Below are 19,462 nucleotides of genomic sequence, written 5' to 3' on the forward strand. Positions count from 1 at the left end.
TATCTGCAAAATACCAAAATCCAGAAGCAGCAATAGCTCCAAAGCATAAAGTACAGCCTGAATATGCCTTATCAAAAATGCTTGTGACTATAAGTATTTTGGATTTCCCCCCCAGATTTTAGAATAGCTGTGTTTGTACATGCATACCTTGGAGATGGGACTCAGGTCTAAACATGATGTGAATTTTAGTTTAATTTTCAATACATTTATAATTTACTACTGGTTCAACAAGTGTTGTCCTATCTGTATTATGGATATAGGCTTTCAAACATCTGGGAGGCTATTAGCCTACAAAATGACTGGACACTATTTAATTTTTAATTCCTCTATAAGTTATTGTTTATCCATCAAACTTTGTCCTACGTTTATCACTTTGTGATAGCATTCTAGATAAGTTTTCATCTGTAGAAACCAAAGGGTAACAACAGCAGCAGCAACTGAGAGAGACTAGCTCCCTTATTTATTCATATTCATAAGGCTTTTAACTAATTGCTTGGCAGTGTTTCTGTTTTTTTCCCTCACTGGTATTTTCTACCTTAATTAAGAGATCACTTCAGAAAGCTGCCAAAGCGGCTTGGACAAGAGCCCAGCAGAGTGGGTTCGCAGTCCACTCCTACCTCTAGGCACAACCTGGCTCTCTAAAGGCCTTGCACCCCAAATCCACAATCTGGCTTCTCACAATATAATGGCTACTTCACGACTCCCTTGAGAACAAAGATACGTTGGTGCAGCAAACTGTGTCGTCCTGAGACTTTGCTAAAGCTGTTGTATTTAAGGTTTTCTGTATTCAACCTAAAACTGAATTTGAACTTTAATTTTAGGGATTCAAATGGGTGGTGGTGGGGGAACACTCCACTGGGATGGATCCGCAAGAAATGAGCTTTTATCACAACTGATGCCACTACCCTTTCTTGTGTTGATTTTCCTGCACCAAAATGGTGGGGTGTGGTCTCACTACAGAGGTGGAACAGTAGACAAGATGCTCCTCATTGTGTGTACATGAGAGTGAGTGCATGCAAGACCAGCATGCTCTCACTCTCATGTACACACAATGAGGAGCATCTTCCATTCCTATAACTGAAAAAAAAATGCCTTAGTGACCTCAAAAAGCTCATTTCTGACATCATGAGAAAAAGCATATTGTTGGTTGTTTTTTAGTGTGTATGTTTCACCCATGATTAATCTGTTAATTGGATCGTCTGTTTTGGGTACCAAAACACTCAACTTGGGACTTTTCTACATACGGAAGAAAACCCAAACTCACTATAAATCCTATATCTGTCTGCATTCGCAGTAAAGAGTGCCTTGTGGTGAGTGTCTCGTGTTTTCTTTGCTCTAATCTGACTTTGTCCAACTTTTTGATGGAAAGTCTAGACTAGTATCCTGGGGCTTTATGGCAGTCTGGACCAGGTCCATTTTAAACCAAGGCCATGTCCAGACAGGCACTGTCTCCATTGCCCTTTCCATACACTGATCAGGACCGGGAAAGGGGGTTGCTCTTCCTGTTGTCCCTGCTGCTTCCTGCCACCTGTAGAGTAAGTGCCTGGGCATTGCGGTCACATCGCTGATGTCAGGATGGGTTGATATCTCTACTTCTTCCTGATGCCATGGGCACCCAATTCTGACAGCAGACAGGGAGCTCCAAGGACAGCAACATAGAGGAAGAAGTGGGGCAGATGCAGTCCCAGCCCATCTGGACACTGGTCTCAGAATCAGCAGGTATATCTTGGATCTGGAGCTGTTCCTGGACAGGTTTATACCAGAGTAACCTGCCTCATGTAGACAGGGCCATAGTCAGACTTTTGGTGGTCACCATTTGTTATTCAAGTTCAGGCATGCAGATATATTTGGCTGCCTAATGCAACATCCCAGATTGCCAAACTTATGCCACCACTGAGAAAGGGGTTTGGAGGTTGCTGTGTCAAAGTGCTGCCTCATCTCATTTACAGCTATCCATGTTGACAGACTCGCATTCAAATATTTAGTTCAGTCATAGAGGCTTTCATTGACCCTATGTCAGTTGGTCTTTTTTAGCCTGACTCTCCTCATCTCCTTCAGATGTAGGCCGGAAGAGGCAGGGGGAAAGGTACCAATCACAGTTATACAAGTACAAAGAGTCCCCAAGTTACGAACAAGATAGATTCTGTATATTTGTACTTAAGCTGAATTTGTTTGTAAGTTGGAATAGGTATTTTTTTAAAGTGAAACTCCAGCCATATGTATATATTCTTTAGCTTTGGACAGCATAGGGTAGGGATAGCAACCCTGTGGTGTTTGTTTTGCTGCCCATGCCCTTGTTCAGAAGATTTCACCTCACTTTCTGTTCCTGTGAGAATTGGATTTTGAAAAAAAATGGCTTGTTGTGGAAACAAGGATTGGTGAGAAAGCTTCAGTTGAGACACCTTTTCCCCATGATAACTTTCAATAGATTTCCTTTCCATCCAAGGGGTAGATTTCTGCCACGTCCAGTTGTCTCGCTTCTGTTCTTAATTAAAAGTCATATGTAAGTTGGATGTTTGTAACTTGGGGACTGCCTGTACTGTATTTGTTCATGTATCACCATCTATACCTATATTGTTGTACCTTGCTAAGACTGGTTGGACCAAGTGGTGTAATAGTTTGAGCATTTGACCATGAGTCCTGGAAAACATGGTTTGAATCACCACTTGGCCATTGAAACCCATTGGGTAGCCTTGAGCAAGTCCCACTCTCTCAGCTTCAGAGGAAGGCAAAGCCTTGCTGAATAAAGCTTGACAAGAAACCCTACAATAGGGCCAGCTTAAAGTCACCATAAGTTGGAAATCAAACTCAACTCAACAAAGTTCTCACTTTGAAAGCAAGTGAATAACAAATTTCAAGCTGGCAGATGCTTGTTTTTTTTAATGTGGGAAGAGAAACATACATCTTCTCTTGGATGAGATTGGATTTAACCATTATAATAAATAACTAAAATTAAATCATAACAGTGAAGTGTTTCTGTTAATTCATTTTCAGGCTTGTGCCATACCCTTTTAACCATCAAGGACATTCAGGGATTCAACCATTTGGCAGAATGAGGAAGCTACTTCAGGTAGCAGATTTGGAGTATCAAGTTTATTGTTAATTTGTATTTGTGCAGTATTGGCGCAGTAGGTTTGTTGGCTTTGGGTGGTATGCACATTGAACTGAAGAGATGGCATCATTGGCTGCCCTGTCTCTGGGTGCATCTATATTGTAGAATCAGTACAGGTTGACGCCACTTTAACTTGCCATGGCTCAATCCTATGGAACCATGGAAGTTGTAGTTTTACAAGGTCTTTAACCTTCTCTGCCAAATAATGCTAGTGCCTCACCAAACTATAACTCCCATGATTCCATCACATTGATTAAAGGCAGTAAAAGTGGTGTCAAACTGAAATAGTTCGATAGTGTAGTTACACCCCCAGATAGCAACACATTTTGGGCCAGACTAGCAGAGTGATAAGGAAGAAATATCAACGCAGAGATGCAGCTCCTTCTCGTGTTATATCCAGTTTTGAAGCTCTGCATCCTAATATCATGTTGCTGCACAAAAGTTATACATACAAACCCCTTCCATGAGCTTCAGAGTTTTCAAGTGCCACTGATTTGTCCTGACCTCATAATACATATCCCTGGAATCTATGTTATTGTGAAGCTTTTTTCATGCTGGGTTATTTCCTGCCCAGCAGCTCTACACATTATTTCAGTGCTGAGGAACTGCTTGCTCTTCAGATGTTTTAGAATACAGTACCAACACCAAGGCCATGCTGGCTGGGGTCATCAGAAGTGCACACAAAACATCTGGAGGATCAAAGATTTCTTACCCCTCTATTATTTGTCCAGGGTGGTCCATACCTTAGTCACCTCCAGATTGGATTACTGTAATGCACTCTACGTGGGGCTGCCCTTGAAAACGGCCCAGAAATTTCAATTGGTACAATGAGCGGCAGCCAGGTTACTAACTGGTGCTTCTTACAGAGAGCGGTCAACCCTCCTGTTTAAGGAGCTCTATTGGCTGCCGTTCATTTTCTGGTCCCAATTCAAGGTGCAGGTTCTGACCTACAAAGTCCTGAACAGTTTGGGACCCGCCTATCTGTGTGACCGCATTTTTGTGTACGAACCCACACAATCTCTTCGATCATCTGGAGAAGCCCTGCTCATGCTCCCACCTCCTTCGCAGGTGCAATTGGTGGGGATGAGGGAGAGGGCCTTCTCGGTAGTGGCCCCCCAACTCTGGAACTCACTTCCCAGGGATATCAGACATGGCCCAACTCTGGCAGTCTTTACTTGAAAACATGGTTGTTCCAGTGTGTCTTCCCAGAATAAGGAAAACTTTCAGCAATATACTCTCAAAATGCACTTTACCATTGATTTAGGACTGACTGCGTTCCCTCACTTCTCTCTGAAAATGTTCACATCACGTCAGCATTATTTTAATTTTAATCTATTACCTTTGGCCAGGCCATTGGTTTTTTAAATGCTTGTATGTCACTGTTGAATGTTTATTGCTTATTTTTGTTTATGTGATTTATATGAATTGTATTGTATTGATTGTTTTATTTGATGTTTTGTTTATTGATGTATTGTGGGCTTGGCCTCATTTAAGCTGCACCAAGTCCCTTGGGGAGATGGTAGCGGGGTACAAATAAAGTTTATTATTATTGTTATTATTATAGTATTATTATTATTTGTTCCAAATTGAATAAATTATATGCTTTCCTTTCAGTATTACAAAATGAACACTTTTATTACCAGTAGTATTTCTTTAAAAAACATTTTATTCATGAAACCCAAAATATAAAAACAGGAGCCTGTTTGCATCCCTCATCCAGAATTCCAAAATCAAAAACACTCCAACATCCAAAACTGTCTACATGAGCGGCCAAGACAATTGGCACCTTTGCTTCCTAATGGCCGCTCTGAGTCGCCTTCGGGCTGATATGAGCGGGGTAGAAATAATGCAAATAAATAAATAAATAAACGTAGCCAAACTTTGTTTCATGCACATTACTAAAATTCTGTATACAATTACCCTCAAGATGAGAGTATAAGAAATACCATTAAATTTCCTTTTAAGACTCGGGTCCTATCTCTGAGAGACCTCATTATATGTGTATGCAAGCATTTCAAAATCCAGGAAAAAAAATCCAAAATGTAGAACACTTCTGATCCTAAGCATATTGGATACTTACACAAGCACAGGATCTGACTGGATGGAAGCATGCTACAACTCAACCCATTTTATAATAAAATTATAACTATAATCTTGGCTGAAGTAGTGTGCATCAGGCAAGTTTTTGACCTGATAATTCTCTTAGCATAAATGTGATGTGTTTCTTAAATGGATTGGAACCAGAATGCCTTGGCTCAGGATTTCTTCCTTGCCAGACGAAAGAGCATTCGTGGCTTCTGTCTCAACAGCTGCAAAGCAACACCTTGAAACTGATGACATCCCTAATTTGGAATTTGGAAATCTGAAATCTTCCAAAATCTGATTATTGTCCACATGTGGTAGTTCAATGTCAGCAAACCTTGTTCATGCACAAAATTATTAAAAGTATTGTAAAAATTACCTCCAAACTATGATGTGTTGCGGGGAAAAGAGCACAAAGTCCTTTATACTAACCATACTGTCTCATACAACAAAACCTTGCCTGATTTCACCTTTGTAATTCTGGATTCCTGGATCTGACAATGAACTTTGCTAACCAGTATGGTTAAATTTTATCCTCCCTTCCTCTGTGCTCCTTTTGCTATGGCAAATGAGGTGTACAAAACCTCAGTGAAAAGACTAGAGGATTCTTACAAATCGTGAAGAAACACCAAGTGCAGAGAGAATAACTGAAATCTTGTTTGAAACCTTCACACACTCTTTGCTTGCTTTCCACTTTTTCTCTCTCTTTACACAGCAGAGTTAGTTGAATTCTGGACTGAATTCAGGCAGCACTGCAGGTGTTTGTGCCATGTTTGTAAATGTTCTCCTACCTCTTGTCTGGAATAGCAAACTCATTCTTTGACATGAAATTCAGAAGGGACTCAAACATGCACAAGAAGAGGCTATCATCAGGTCTGAAGGATACCTTCCGCACCCCAATTTTTAGAAATGCACAAAACGAATGGGGAGGGGATTGTTGAGAGAGGACCCCCAAAATGACCAACTAGAAGATGATCGTGCTCATCCACTGCATAATTGAGTGAGATAAGAAAGTGAGGGAAAGACAATGTTGTGCTCTAGAAAAGAGCTTTCTTAATTTAATATCAAACCCTTATATTTTTAATGTTTATTATGCAGGAATGTAACCCCTAGTTTCTAAAAATCTTTCTTTTGGTTGTCTTTGAAATGTTAACTTGCTATATATCACCATCATCAGTCTATGGAGGTTCAACAAACATGGGCAGCTTACATTCTGAAGTTAAGTGTGCTACTGCCTTAATTAGATCTGTATGGTGAATAGCTCAGCTTTAAGCCATCCTGGCTGGCAGCGCTCAAGGATGCAGCTAAAGAGCACCGCCAAGTTTTCCCCACCTGCAGCAACAAGAGAGCTGCCCCCAGGCATCCTGGATTGCTGGTGTTAAAAGAGCTCCTTATGCCCAGAATAGAACAGCTACATATACAATGGGATTTTGCAGAGAGCAACTACATCAACTTTGTAACATGTATGAAGCATGTGTTGCAGTTATATGAACTGAGGACTGGATGCTGCTTTTTCGGGGAGGGGTGAGGTCCAGTGGAGATGATGGGATGCCCGCAGACCTCTAGTACTATTCTCAATAAAACAACCATTGCATGAAATTGTGTCCCATATATAAAAGGTCAAAATCAAGCTTCATTTTTGGATATTTATTTGGGGGAGGGGGAGATCTGTTGATACACAATCTATGGAAATGGAGAGCAAACTGTTTTAAGCCAGCCCAATATAACCAGAGACCAAACAAATGTCCCTTCCAATCATTTTTTAGCCTGATGCTCACTCACTCTTTCTCCCCTCAGCCACAAGTGTAAGATAAAGGTAATGGTCTAGTTGTGTCCGACTCTGGGGGGTGGTGCACATCTCCATTTCTAAGCCGAAGAGCCAGCATTGTCCATAGACACCTCCAAGGTCATGTGGCCAACAGGACTGTATGGAGTGCCATTACCTTCCTGCAGAAGCGGTACCTATTTATCTACTCACATTTGCATGTTTTCGAACTGCTAGGTTGCCAGAAACTGGGACTAACAGCAAGAGTTCACCCCACTCCCCAGATTCTAACCACCAACCTTTCAGTCAGCAAGTACAGCAGCTCAGCGGTTTAACCTGCTGTGTTGCCAGTGGGACCCACAGGTGTATTAATAATGTGTCACAATTTATCTCCAAGCAAGAAGACCAATATACTAAATATATCTACAGTTAATCTCATGAACTTGGATCTAGCCTCAGACAAAACGATGCATGAAACAAACCTAGTCCTATAGTGTTAAAGCTTATTTCTTAGAGCAAATTTGATTTCAAGCATCCTTTCCTATCTAAATCAGCCTCTACTTTCTGAAAGCCCCCCTCTGTCTTTCTTCTCAGCCCACCACCCCACAATCAGATGACAGCTTCTGAGGAGAGTGAAGAGCCTTTTAGGTGGCAAACGGGGGATAGGATGTCACCGTAACTTTGAAAACCATGATCAGAGCAATTGATTTGAATTCCATTTCTTCTTTCAAAACTGTCTTCCCTGACAGAAAATCAGGGCTGGTTATAAAAACTTACCAGGGCAGTATTCATGTTCTGATGAGCAGCAAGCATCCTGAGAGTAGAGGAGAAGGAAGGTCTGGTGCACAGGCAAGGAGTAGGCGGCCTCTTCTCTCCTCATCTCCAGGGGTTTCCTCAGGTCTTTTTGCTTTGAGGAGCGGTACCTGGCATCCTGAGACTGTAACCTAGCCCTTCCTGCAGAAATCCTCCTCTCTTTGCCAACCAAAGTCGAGGTACTGACCAATGCTAAAGAAGGAGGGGATCAATCAAGATGACAAGATGCAATCTGGGCTCCCTCAGCAAAATAAAAATTATATTTAAAATCCTGCCGATGGCTTGGCAGGGAGCTTGGCCAATTAAAGAGGATGGAAAGGAGAAAAGAAGGGAAAAATATGTCCGGGCAAGAACCCAGAAGGTATGTTAACTGTTTAGGAGGATGTAATATTGAAAGCAATTCATTTATTACAGAGGATGAAAATGTTAATGGCACTAGATCCCCAAAACTTCAAAGGAAAGGGAAGTACCACAGAGGGTATCAAAACCAACTAGTGACTCAAAAACAGAACTATTAAGTCACTAGTTCCCACATCACCAGTAAGTCAAGTGAGGTCCAAATCCATCTCAAAATTATGCAGGTGCATTGCAGGAAGATGGGACAGACTGCAAGTTCCAGCCAGAAAAACTCAACTGGTTATTGGTGCGTGTGTAAATATCAAGTCACTCCACAAAATCATATATGCTGGAATGGACAGCATCAAAATGAAGTTTAGCATATGGTGAACTATAAAGCCACAAGGCAACTTGATGTTGTTAGTGGAGGATTACAGGTTGGGGCAGGGGGTGTGCTCTTCCCTGGGTGCAAAACATAAGGAAGTGCATAAGGAGTGGCTCCTCTGTCTCTCGTCCCTCACTGATGTGAGGGAGAGAAAAAGTAAGCAGGGCTGTCTGTGAGGAACTCAAATGGAGCAGCAGACAATTGCAACCTGTCTTAAGGATTCAAAGCAAACCGATGTTCTCCCCTCTACCATGGAATTTCCTTGAATAAGGCTGAAAAGAAGGCGAGGGGAGAGACAGTAGGGTCTTTTCTTCCTTGCAGAATGGCCTTTTTCACCTTTTTTTTCGGCGGCCCTGCCGCTTGCTTAGCAGCCAATGAAGGTAAGTTTAAGCCCCCAGAGGGACCCAATGGTCCCAGAAGATGCTTGGGGGGTGCTGATGGCAAGAGGGCACGCTCATATAAGGCGGTCTTAAGCCTCGACTCCAGGTTTTTTCTGCAGTGTGAAAGCCTGACAGATGCTACAAGCCTGGGACAAATGTCCCTCTCCAAGACAAAGCACACATAGGGAGTGGCCATCGTTGTCAGGGAAATTATTTGGGCAATTGGCACAACATTTAAAATACATAGTTGCCGACATAGTTAAATCAAAAGAAACGGGCAAGTACTTAGGCGATCCAAGGCAACCTGAGTCAAAAAGCACAATAAGAAACAGTCCAAGAAAGCTAGTCAGAGTGAAGATTCTCAAGATGGTGCTGAAGCAGTGGATGAAGAGAACTGGAGGCAGTAGCCCCTCCCACTGACTATATATACTCGCAAGGGGAGAGTGGGCAGGGCTACCGCCAAAATGTTTAACAATTTGTCTAGAAGATTCCAAAGGTGTCCTGCTCAGGTGCAGAAAGTACCATATGCAAGTCGCTGCTAGTGTGAGAGAATTGGCCCTCTACAAGGACATGGCCCAGGGGATGCCAATGTTTGATGTTTTACCATCCTTGATGGGAGGCTTCTCTCATGTTCCCACATGGGGAGCTGGAGCTGACAGTGGGATCAAAACCCACTCTCCCCAGATTCAAATCACTGACCTGTCAGTCAGTAATCCTGCTGCCACAAGGGTTTAAACCACTGTACCACCAGGGATGTTTGGGGGAGCATTATTCTAAGCATTCTACTGTTTACCGTTAGAACAGTTCGCTAGTATAAATTTTAAGATTCATGCTAACTAATGGCCCTAATCGGTTCAAAGGTAAGGTATAATCTTGGGTTATGGTTATACTGTTTTTCCTTTTTTACTTTGTAAAAAAAGGGGAACCTGCATGCTATATTGGTTTGAGTGATGGACTATGACTCTGGGAGACCAGGATTCAAATTCCTGCTTCGCCATGGAAACCCATTGGGTGATCTTGGGCAAATCACTCTCTTCCCCTCAGAGCAACCATCCTCTGAATAAATTCTGCCAAGAAACCCCATGACAGAGTTGACTTTGGGCCATCTTAAGTCAGAAATAACACGAAGGCAACCAATAACAGGAACAGAGGCGTGGGAGAAATTGAGATTCACTGCAAACATATTCTTCAGGCAATCTAAGAAGCAACTGTATACATGGGCATCACCTGATGACCTCTGGTGTATATGACGAGCATTTCCACCACATTTGGACCAACAAGTACAAAACAGATTTTTGTCAAATTTTCTCCAAACTTTTTTTTAATACTCAAAATTACACAAAATGCCCTTGGATAGAGGGGCACTCAAGAAGGCTCCAAAATATGGTAATAATGCTTTCGTGTCTCTTAGACAGGATTCAAATTCCTGGGGTAAGTTGCAAGAGCAGATGAAGTGAGAATATGCAGCTCTCCAAGGTCTTCTGTGGGCGTGAATACCCATAGCCTTCCACAGTTGCCTTGTCAGAGCTATGTGGGATGCAGTACCTATTAGGAATGACTTGCTGTCATTTGCCATCAAGTCAGCTTTGACTAATGGCAACCCTAAGAATAAGACACCTCCAAGAACCCTGGCCATCAGCCACCCTGCTAAGGTCTTCCAAACTGGAGGCCCATTTACTCAAATTTTATCTTTACAGTGAGGTGATCCAAAAGAAATTGTTAACCCCTTTTTAACTCTTGCCTGCCTTACTTCTGTTACATCACAAGGCCCCCAGTGGTGCAATAGGTTAAATCAGTGGTTCTCAACTTATGGGTCCCCAGGTGTTTTGACCGACAACTTCCAGAAATCCCAGCCAGTTTACCAGCTGTTAGGATTTCTGGGAGTTGAAGGCCAAAACATCTGGGGACACATAGGTTGCGAACCACTGGATTAAACCCTTGTGTCAGCAGGACTGCTGACCAAAAGGTCAGCAGTTTGAATCCAGGGAGTGGGGTGGGCCTCCATCTGTTAGCTCCAGCTTCCCAAGTGGGGACATGAGAGAAGCCTCCCATAGGATGTTAAATCATCCAGGCAACATCCTTGCAAATGGCCAATTCTCTCACACCAGGAACAACTTGCAGTTTCTCAAGTTGCTCCTGACACGAAAAAACAAACAGAACAAGGCCCTTGCTTCCTGATTTTAAATTATAGCCGCTAAATCTCAATAAATGCTCACCTATCAATTCTAAACTAGACACAGACATGGTACATCCACACATTGCACTATGTAACACGATTTTAGTTCCTGGGTTATAAATGTAATTTCCTAATTGGTTCTATCATTTAAAAAATTGAAAAAGTTTATTAAATTGCAAAATCATTGTTTTTGTGGGACATCCTGCAGCACATTTTGCTATAGTTTTTCAATGACTATTTCACTGAGTCTCAACCAATGCAACATAATTTGTGGCAGCCACAAAAATGAAGTTTCTGGAGTATAATAACTACTTTCAAAGTAAGTAGTACCACACAGTTAAACAGAAAACAGTGCTTTCAAACCAAGAACATTTTTTCCCCAAATTTTGTTATAGTGTTATCAAGGTAACATTCTTTAAACAGTATCAGTGGTGAGCTACTTCTTAAAGTATTGACTAACAATTCCCAGTCTCTGAATTGGCTCAGAGGCACTCTGTTCTTTAATTCTATGTGACTTTTGCTTGAATGAATTCACTTTAGGATTCTAGTAAAAAAAATGAAGTGGACCCATCAAGCCTCGGTTCTACCCATCCCTGCCATACAAGCACGGAGAACTATACAATATTAAAACTTTAAAGTTAAAACCTAGAACCAAGAAAAACATAGTTTTTCTTATCTGGCTTTGCACCACTAAATTTATTGACTTATTCTGGAGTCATGGAAAACTACTGATCTGAAAAATATGATTGTTTGTACAACTAACTTCAGAAAAAGTATGTCTGATCTCTTTCTTAGAATGGGCCTTCTCTGCTGGATGAGGTAGTCTTCTTCTCTATCTACGACTCTGTCTCTGATCTGTCCAACCATGAGCAAAATGTAGATGCTGGAATTTGGATTCATTTACATATATTTAGGCTTTTCCTGAAGGGGTTTTAATTTATTAAGTCACCTTAAAGAAGGAGGAAATTACTGTTGAGATAGATGTTCATTAAGATTGTCATTTAACCGGGCACTTTGCTGTCAGTAAAAAAGTATGTTATGATTGAAGGGATCATGAATGTGAGCCAACTCATAGGCCAATGCTGTCTCCTGGAAGGTAATTCATCAGACCTGTCATGGAAACTGAAGGGTCAGATTCTTAATGAATAGGTGCCATTTCACAGTGCAACAAGAAACAAAGGAGTCTGCAGTACTTGTGGGGTAATAAAATCTGTCAAAAGCTTCTAGATCTGTACTGAGAATCCAGATGATGTTGGACAGCAATTCCCAGCATTCCTTCTCACTATATTGACATCCAGCGAGCTGCACAATCCTCACCACAGACCTGAAGGAGCTGAAATATATGAGAGTAGATCTGACCCAAGATGTTTGCATCTACTTCCTACACAAAAAGCAACTGGATTAGTTGCTGAATCTGGGGATGATGCCTACCATGGCACATTTAAAGTATCAGCCTAGGCTTCCCCAACATGGCAGGCTGTTTAGACCAAAGTATTCTCCTTCCAACACCCTTCTGCTGTCAACCTTTCTCAAAGGCCACTTTCCCTAAGTCTAGTATCAGTTTCAGGGTTGGCCCAAAACTATACAACAGAGAAAGCAGTGTATATTGGGACACTGAAGTAGAGAGGATTTATATGTGAAAAGACAAAAAGACAGATAAACTTGCAATCCTATTTACAAAAGCAAATCTTGCTCTTTTATACAAGCTGCTCAGAACATGCAGCTGACGCAAAGATGTAGCTAATGTGCAATGATACATTAAAAATTGAGAAATCAGAGCTGTTAATTTTTGGGATAAGATTAGGGATACCCAAATTCAAATCTCTCATCTTGTGCCTATCACACACTCTGTCTAGATACATCACTGCTTTCTAAGATGTTTTAGAGGAAGGTCAGTATGAATCAGATGTACATAAAAGCTAGGCCATGCGCAGAGGGAGTTTCAATAGAACATCAAGACTAAAGCCTTGTACGTCCAGTTCTAACCAACCTGGCATACTTATATTTCGCCCCAAGTAAATGTTATTTGAGAATGAATCACAGTTAAGTGCACCCATTGTAGAGGACACGCAAGATCATTTATTTTGTTCTTTAGACATTGAGTCAGGGCAGAACCCTCACTAGATATGATAAATAGAAATATTGTTTAGCGTTTGTCCTTTTACATAGAAATATTCTCTATTTCAATGCCCCAATATACACCACTCTCTCTATTCTATAGCATGCTCTAAAACATTAATCCCCAAGTCTACCACAAAGCATCATTAGTTCTAGATTGCTGCAAGTTGTTTCTGCAAGGCAATGCCTTAAATCAAGAAAAAGCTTCCTAAGATCTACAAAGATACTTGCAGTACACCTCAGCAAGCGAGAGCCCAAAACTGGCATGCTAAAATCCAGCACCTCAATCCATGGATGATAACAAATGAGTGATTCCCTCCTGGGCACACAGAAGACTGGGCAACTTGGAAGGCGCTGAACAGACTGCACTCTGGCACCACGAGATGCAGAGCCAACCTTCAGAAATGGGGCTACAAAGTGGAGTCCATGATATGCAAGTGTGGAGAAGAGCAAACCACAGACCACCTACTGCAATACAGTCTGAGCCCTGCCACATGCACAATGGAGGACCTTCTTACAGCCACACCAGACCTTTTTACAGCCACTCCAAGTGACATGTTTCTGGTCAAACGAAATTTAGTGCAATGCCAAGTTTTTAAATTTGTGATTTTTCTATACATTACAACTGTATTATCAATTCACTTCTGACACAATAAATAAAAATAAATTCTAGATTTGTTTTGCCACATAAAGACTAGGACCACCTATCCCCAATATGACGTTGTTTCAGTGGGAAGTCTTGTATAACCTCCTTGCTTCAGTTTTAAGAGGGAGTAAACAGAAGCTATTCAAATAGTATAAAATATGGCATCTACTGTATATCTTGATTAGACGGAAAAGGGACCAAAAATGACTGTGATTCAAAGTAAAACAAACAAACAAAATTCAGGCAAGGAAAAGGCAAGACTAAGTTGCATTGATAATGTTTTATAGCTTGATTACACTTCTAATACTATATGCTCACAATTCACATACCAAAAAAGAAAAGGATTTAAAAGCCATGACGCTTCCATGGCAGTAGAGTCCAGCTCTAGATTGTTCCAGGGACAACCCCCAGCTGGAAGAAAAAAAAGATGATACCTGCAAGCTCAGCTTTGTTAACAAGACTAGCAGATATAGAAAGTGAGGATTTCTGGGTAACACACAGGTCTGTTTCACTCAATTTTTATACAAAATATATGCTAGAACAGCTTGCACACATTGATGTAGAATCCCTTTCTTGCACAGTATCATCTTCGGCATCCCAAACCCAAGGGAGCAGCTCTTTCAATGTAATTGTGCCCCCATGTGGTTCACAAAGAGCACTGTCACTTGTTCCTAAGTTTTGAAGGATTTGGTCTGTAGTAATGCCTGTGGGTTTTTTTTGAGAAACTCCAAACCGAAGCATCCCAGAAGAAGGCCCTTGGTCTCCAAGAAATATGTGGAGTGTCTCTGCTTCTGAGAAGATGTTCTGTAATGTTCACCACTCAGGGAGCAGGTTTTCGGAGACTTCTTTAGTGAAGAAATGGCAGGTCTTGGTTTAAAGAGACAGCACAGATGAGAACACAGCAGCACCTGTCACAGAAATGATGAAGACGCAGCATTGTGAGCCATAGGGAGACCACAGTCAAAGAGAGAAGACTAACTACATGCAACTATGACCCACCTCTTAGCATCATACAGTGAAACAGAGGAATGCCAACATTTGAGAACCAGGTTTATAGGAAATCTTTCTGGGACACTTCTAAGCTATTAATGCTTTTGTGGCAACTAAGTCACTCTCTACAAGAGGTGCTGAGCCTTACAATCTCAACCAAATTGTGCTCAAGCAAGAGACTGGTGCTCAGGACTTCTGTGCCAGCAGGGCTGGCCCTAGGTAATTTTCAAGTGTAAGCAAACAGTATTTGCCCCCCCCCCCAAGAAAACCCCAATCATAAGGAAGAAAAGCGAAGGAAGGAAAGGCGCCCCCTGCTGTGTGTGTGCAAGGGAGCCTTTCCTTCCTTCTCTTTCCTTCCTTATTTTCTTTCCTCTCTTTCCTTCTTTCCTTCCTTCTCTATTTCCTTTATTCCTTCTTTTCTTTCCCTCTCTTTCCTTCCTTCTTTTTTTCTTCCCTCCTTCTCTCTATTCTTCTTTCTCTCTCCTCCCTTCCTTCTTTCCTTACTCCCCTCCTTTCTACTTTTTTTCCTCTCTTCCTCTCTCCCTGCTTGGCAGAGAGGGACTAGACTGGATGCCCTTTGGCGGACCCCTTTCCAACTCTTCTAGGCTCCTCTTTGTCCAGGTGGTGGCAAAGGGAGCCCTTTCTTTTGCCTCTAATTATAATTAAGATTATTAAGGGGCCCTTCCTGCTCTTCTTCTTCCTCCTCCTCCTCTTCCTTTTCCCTCTTTCCCTTTCAAGGCGGGTCTGCTTTATTTCTGGTCCATCACGGGGCATCTGAGGATTGCAGCTGCGGCAGGGTGAGGAGCCTCAGCCTGGAAGAAGGGAAGAAGGGAAGAAAGAAAGGAAGGAGGAGAAAGAGGAGCCGTCCCTTGAAGCGGTGCAGAGGCTCAGCTTTTTCCCTCTTGGATTTGCTTTCCTTTCCTCCCATTTGCCGCATGCTGCAGCCTGGGATGAGCATGGGGCAGCATGGTGAGGCAGCGGAGGATGATGGGCTCTGCACTCGGGGCCTCCTCCTTCTTCTTCCTGGCTTCCGAGTCACATATGCCTTGGGGGCAAAGGGCCTGTGGGGCAAAGGGCCTCCCAGCCGGGGATGCCTTTGCTTTGCTCCAGCTGGGACGCCAGAAAGTCCGCACCAGGGACACCTCAAGAGCGCACCTCAGGGATTCGCACTATATGCAAATGCGTAACTTGCCTATTGCTTCAGCCGCCCCTGTGTGCCAGATATGTATCCTATGTCATATTTTTTAAAAGTATGGAAATGTGCAGATGCAAAGATACACTAACAACATGCATTGCCAGTCTCTCTAACACACAAGCACAACAAGAATGTATAGAAGCAATATGACTAGTAAACTTTTACATATAAATCAGCCATTGGAGCACATGGGGGAAAATGTGTTTGGGCACACAGCACCAACATTCGACAGGGAAGCAAGGGTTCCTTACTCTTGGGACTACTCTGGCCATCAGGTTCAGGCACCTTCCAGTCCATCTTCCTCCCTTTCTCATACAGGCTCTTGAGCACCTTGCGGAAATCCTCAGGCTCCAACCCACCACTGCTCAATCCCATATATTTCCTGTACAGCTGGAGGGCTGTGCGGGCATCTTCAATGCTGTCATGAGTCTCCCCTTGGATCTTCAGATCTTTGAGGAAAAGAAAAAGATTTACAGCACATGGCTAATACTGCATTGCCGACTTCCCTGGCTTTGGGAAAGAAAACCATCCTGAAGCTGGTACAGTGGGATTATTCCTCAGGACATTACAATCCTCTTCCCAGAATGTCAAAAGCTGGAGATAAAACTCAATTATTAACCTATTTTAGAGATCTTCCCCATGTAGCATTCTGCCAGGGTTCTCCAGTTTGTGTTCTACACATCCAAATACTCAATTACAGCACTTCAAGTGTCACTGAGAAACAAGGGTAGTTTACTTCTGTAGAAATAGAAATCATTGTGGGAAAACTTTGGCAGCTGTTTCATTCTCTTGAGACAGAAAAGTCAAGCTAACTGGGAGACTGGCTCATATTAATCCGAACAACAGAATGTCTGTACTGACCCAAAAAGTACCAGGCTAGGAAGCGTAGAGAGATCATCCTCTTCCTGGGCATGTGGAACAAGTACACAGTGTCAATGACTTGATCTCTGGGAACCTGTTGAGAAAGGCATGAACCGAGTCTTGAATTCTGTTGTCACATGAGCACACAGTTTTGATGACCTCACAGGCTCTCAACTAAACAATTCATTTTTGACTCACAGAAATTATATAGCAGAAGTACAATTTCTGCTGTTACCACCCTTAGTAAAAACATATACTAAAACAAACACAGTGGATGCTTTTTAGAGCCAACAGTCTACTTGAGCAGTTATCAAGCTTTCTTCAAGGAAGCCTTTGCATGTGGCCTTGTCCGTCAAAAAGACCTTAAGCCACTGACCATGCACCAGCACCCATCCAGGCCTCCTGGTCCCCAAGATACACCCATTGCTCTCGCTTGGCTGCTTGCTGCAAGGGAAGGGAAGTAACAGTAGGCAAGTCACCTTTTCAAGAAAACTGATTGATCTCTCGAAGGTCTAACCAGCTTCCAAGATCTGAAAGACCTGCATGACATGAGCTGAGAAGGTTGATGACACATACACAATTTTTTTCTAGTTCCATTTATGTCCCCATATTTTTGAATTATGAAACTTTAATTATATCTGCAGAATGTGAGGCCCTTCAGATGTATTTAGACTGCAACCATCGTAATCATTGGCTGTACTGGATGGAGTGGGAAGTCCAGGAACATCTGGAAAGCCAGAGGTTTTCTGCTCACTTTGAGGAAAGAGAGAGCCAGCAAGTTGTAGCAGTTTGAACATTAAACTGCAACTCTGGAAATCGGGGTTTGAATCCTTCCATGCAACCATGGCAACCCACTGAGTAACCTTGGTGAGTCACTCCCAGCCTCAGGTAAAGATCAAGACAAAGCCCCTCGGAAAAACTGTACCAAGAAAACCCCGCAGAAGGTTTGCCTTGGGGTCACCAAAAGTTGGAAATGGGTTGGAAGCATATGTAGAAAACAGGTATAAATTTGTTGGCCTCATAAAATTCAATTAGTCATTCTCCTTGTTATTTTATTATTATTATTATTATTTGATTCTGCTCTGTTTCCTACTTTTGCATTCCTACTTTTGCATTATGATTACCAACAAATCCTGTTTAGTATGTGGTCAATTTCTTCCTGGACTCCAGCACATAATCTTTCAACTTCTTATTCTGCTACTCCTGTAGTTGGAGCATAAATTTGAATAATAGTTATACTGATGGGTTTTCCCTGAAATCGTATTGATATTATTCTGTCAGACCTTGCATTACATCCTTTGACTGCTTTTGCTATATCTTTGTTCACTATTAATGCCACCCCATTTCATCTTGGGTTTTCAATTCCTGAGAAAATCCTTGAGTAATTATCTCACTCAAAATGTCCCATTACTGTCCATTTCATCTAATTCACACGAAGTATTACAATGTGTATCATTTCTCATTTTACTATGTTGTTTCCTGTGATTCATACTTTTCGCATTCTATATCCCTATAAAACATGCAGTGACATTTCAGCGTTCCCTTTTCACTGCTAAGCACATCAACAGCTAAACATTCCATCAGCTTGAGTCCAGTTGCATCATTAGCCATGGTGCCACTCGTAGCTGTCTTCTGTGATACCCCAGTTGCTTGTTGAGTGCCATCTAACCTGGGAGTTTCATCTTATGGCACTATTTCTTGACCCATTTGGATTTCCTACACCATCGGCATGGTTAAAGGTTGCCAAGCCTAGTCCTAGATTCTCCTTCCATGCTATTGTCTTGTATTTTATTGCTTATTTGCCCATTCATAATGAATTGCACTTCTCTGTGTTACTTCTTTTACACACACACACACACACACAAATAACCCACTCCCTTTTTTACTCAATCTAAACAGCTGTGTAGGGAAAGTTGATGTTAAGATTCAAAACGAAATAATCACCATGATATTGATGACCCGGAAATCTTTCTGCAACCCATGGCCCACAAACTTGACCCCAACGTCAATAAGAAAACGTAGCTTCAGGTAGGTGGACTTGAGGGTGGTGAGGTGTTTAGAAGAAATTTTGGCATCCAGGTCCCCTGGCTTTATTCCTGAGTACTGAGTGAGGTAATCCACCACCTACAAGAGTCAAGAAAACATGGTTACTGTGGTAATTATGGTTACTATAGTGAAGGAAAGGAACTCTGCACTTCAGGAAGAGGTAAGAAGATATCCAGAGATTTTCAGTCCAATAGGCATGAGCTCTCAGAGGCTCTTCCTCTTCCCTTAAGCGGAGTCCCCTCCCATTCAGAAATATATATTATTTAACAAGGGGGGAAAGAAGAAATATTAGGAAGTGATTTAATTTTAATGAAAACCCCAACAGTTTGTAAAACTGCAATATGCTATGTGTGCCCTGGAGAAGAGAGGTCCCTTCTCTGGATAAAATTCGAAGAAGACAAAGGAAGGATAAAGGACAGAAGGGCAACTCTGCATTGGAAAATGTATGGTGAATCAGAAGCCACGAGAGAGGACACAGAGCAGAGCCTGCGGACTCCCCGTTCTGGGGGATCCAAGAGCTAGAACACTCTGTGTATATTTCTGCCAGCATTTCTGCC

The 19,462-nt window shown here is 42.1% G+C and overlaps 2 protein-coding genes across 6 annotated transcripts in view; both read right to left on the reverse strand.

Moving 5' to 3' along the window:
- LOC132768319 (inactive dipeptidyl peptidase 10-like) overlaps positions 1–8,003 on the reverse strand; it is a 30,985-nt gene extending 22,982 nt beyond the window's left edge. Inside the window, exon 1 of the mRNA XM_060764084.2 lies at positions 7,737–8,003. Within this exon, the coding sequence (XP_060620067.2) occupies positions 7,737–7,772 (36 nt within the window). The 5' untranslated portion in view covers positions 7,773–8,003. The remainder of the gene's footprint in view (positions 1–7,736) is intronic.
- A 6,071-nt stretch (positions 8,004–14,074) lies between these two features.
- The window catches only part of PAN2 (poly(A) specific ribonuclease subunit PAN2), a 42,282-nt gene continuing 36,894 nt past the window's right edge, over positions 14,075–19,462 (reverse strand). For all 5 annotated transcript variants that reach the window (XM_060764083.2, XM_060764082.2, XM_067463908.1 and 2 more), the window contains 4 exons: positions 18,804–18,983; positions 16,860–16,953; positions 16,250–16,447; positions 14,075–14,721 (listed from right to left, as the gene is read on the reverse strand). In XM_060764083.2, coding sequence (XP_060620066.1) covers positions 14,687–14,721; positions 16,250–16,447; positions 16,860–16,953; positions 18,804–18,983 — 507 coding nt within the window. In that variant the 3' untranslated portion in view covers positions 14,075–14,686. The remainder of the gene's footprint in view (positions 14,722–16,249; positions 16,448–16,859; positions 16,954–18,803; positions 18,984–19,462) is intronic.

This window comes from Anolis sagrei, chromosome 2 (genome assembly GCF_037176765.1).
Source record: "Anolis sagrei isolate rAnoSag1 chromosome 2, rAnoSag1.mat, whole genome shotgun sequence".
Classification (NCBI taxonomy): domain Eukaryota; kingdom Metazoa; phylum Chordata; class Lepidosauria; order Squamata; family Dactyloidae; genus Anolis; species Anolis sagrei.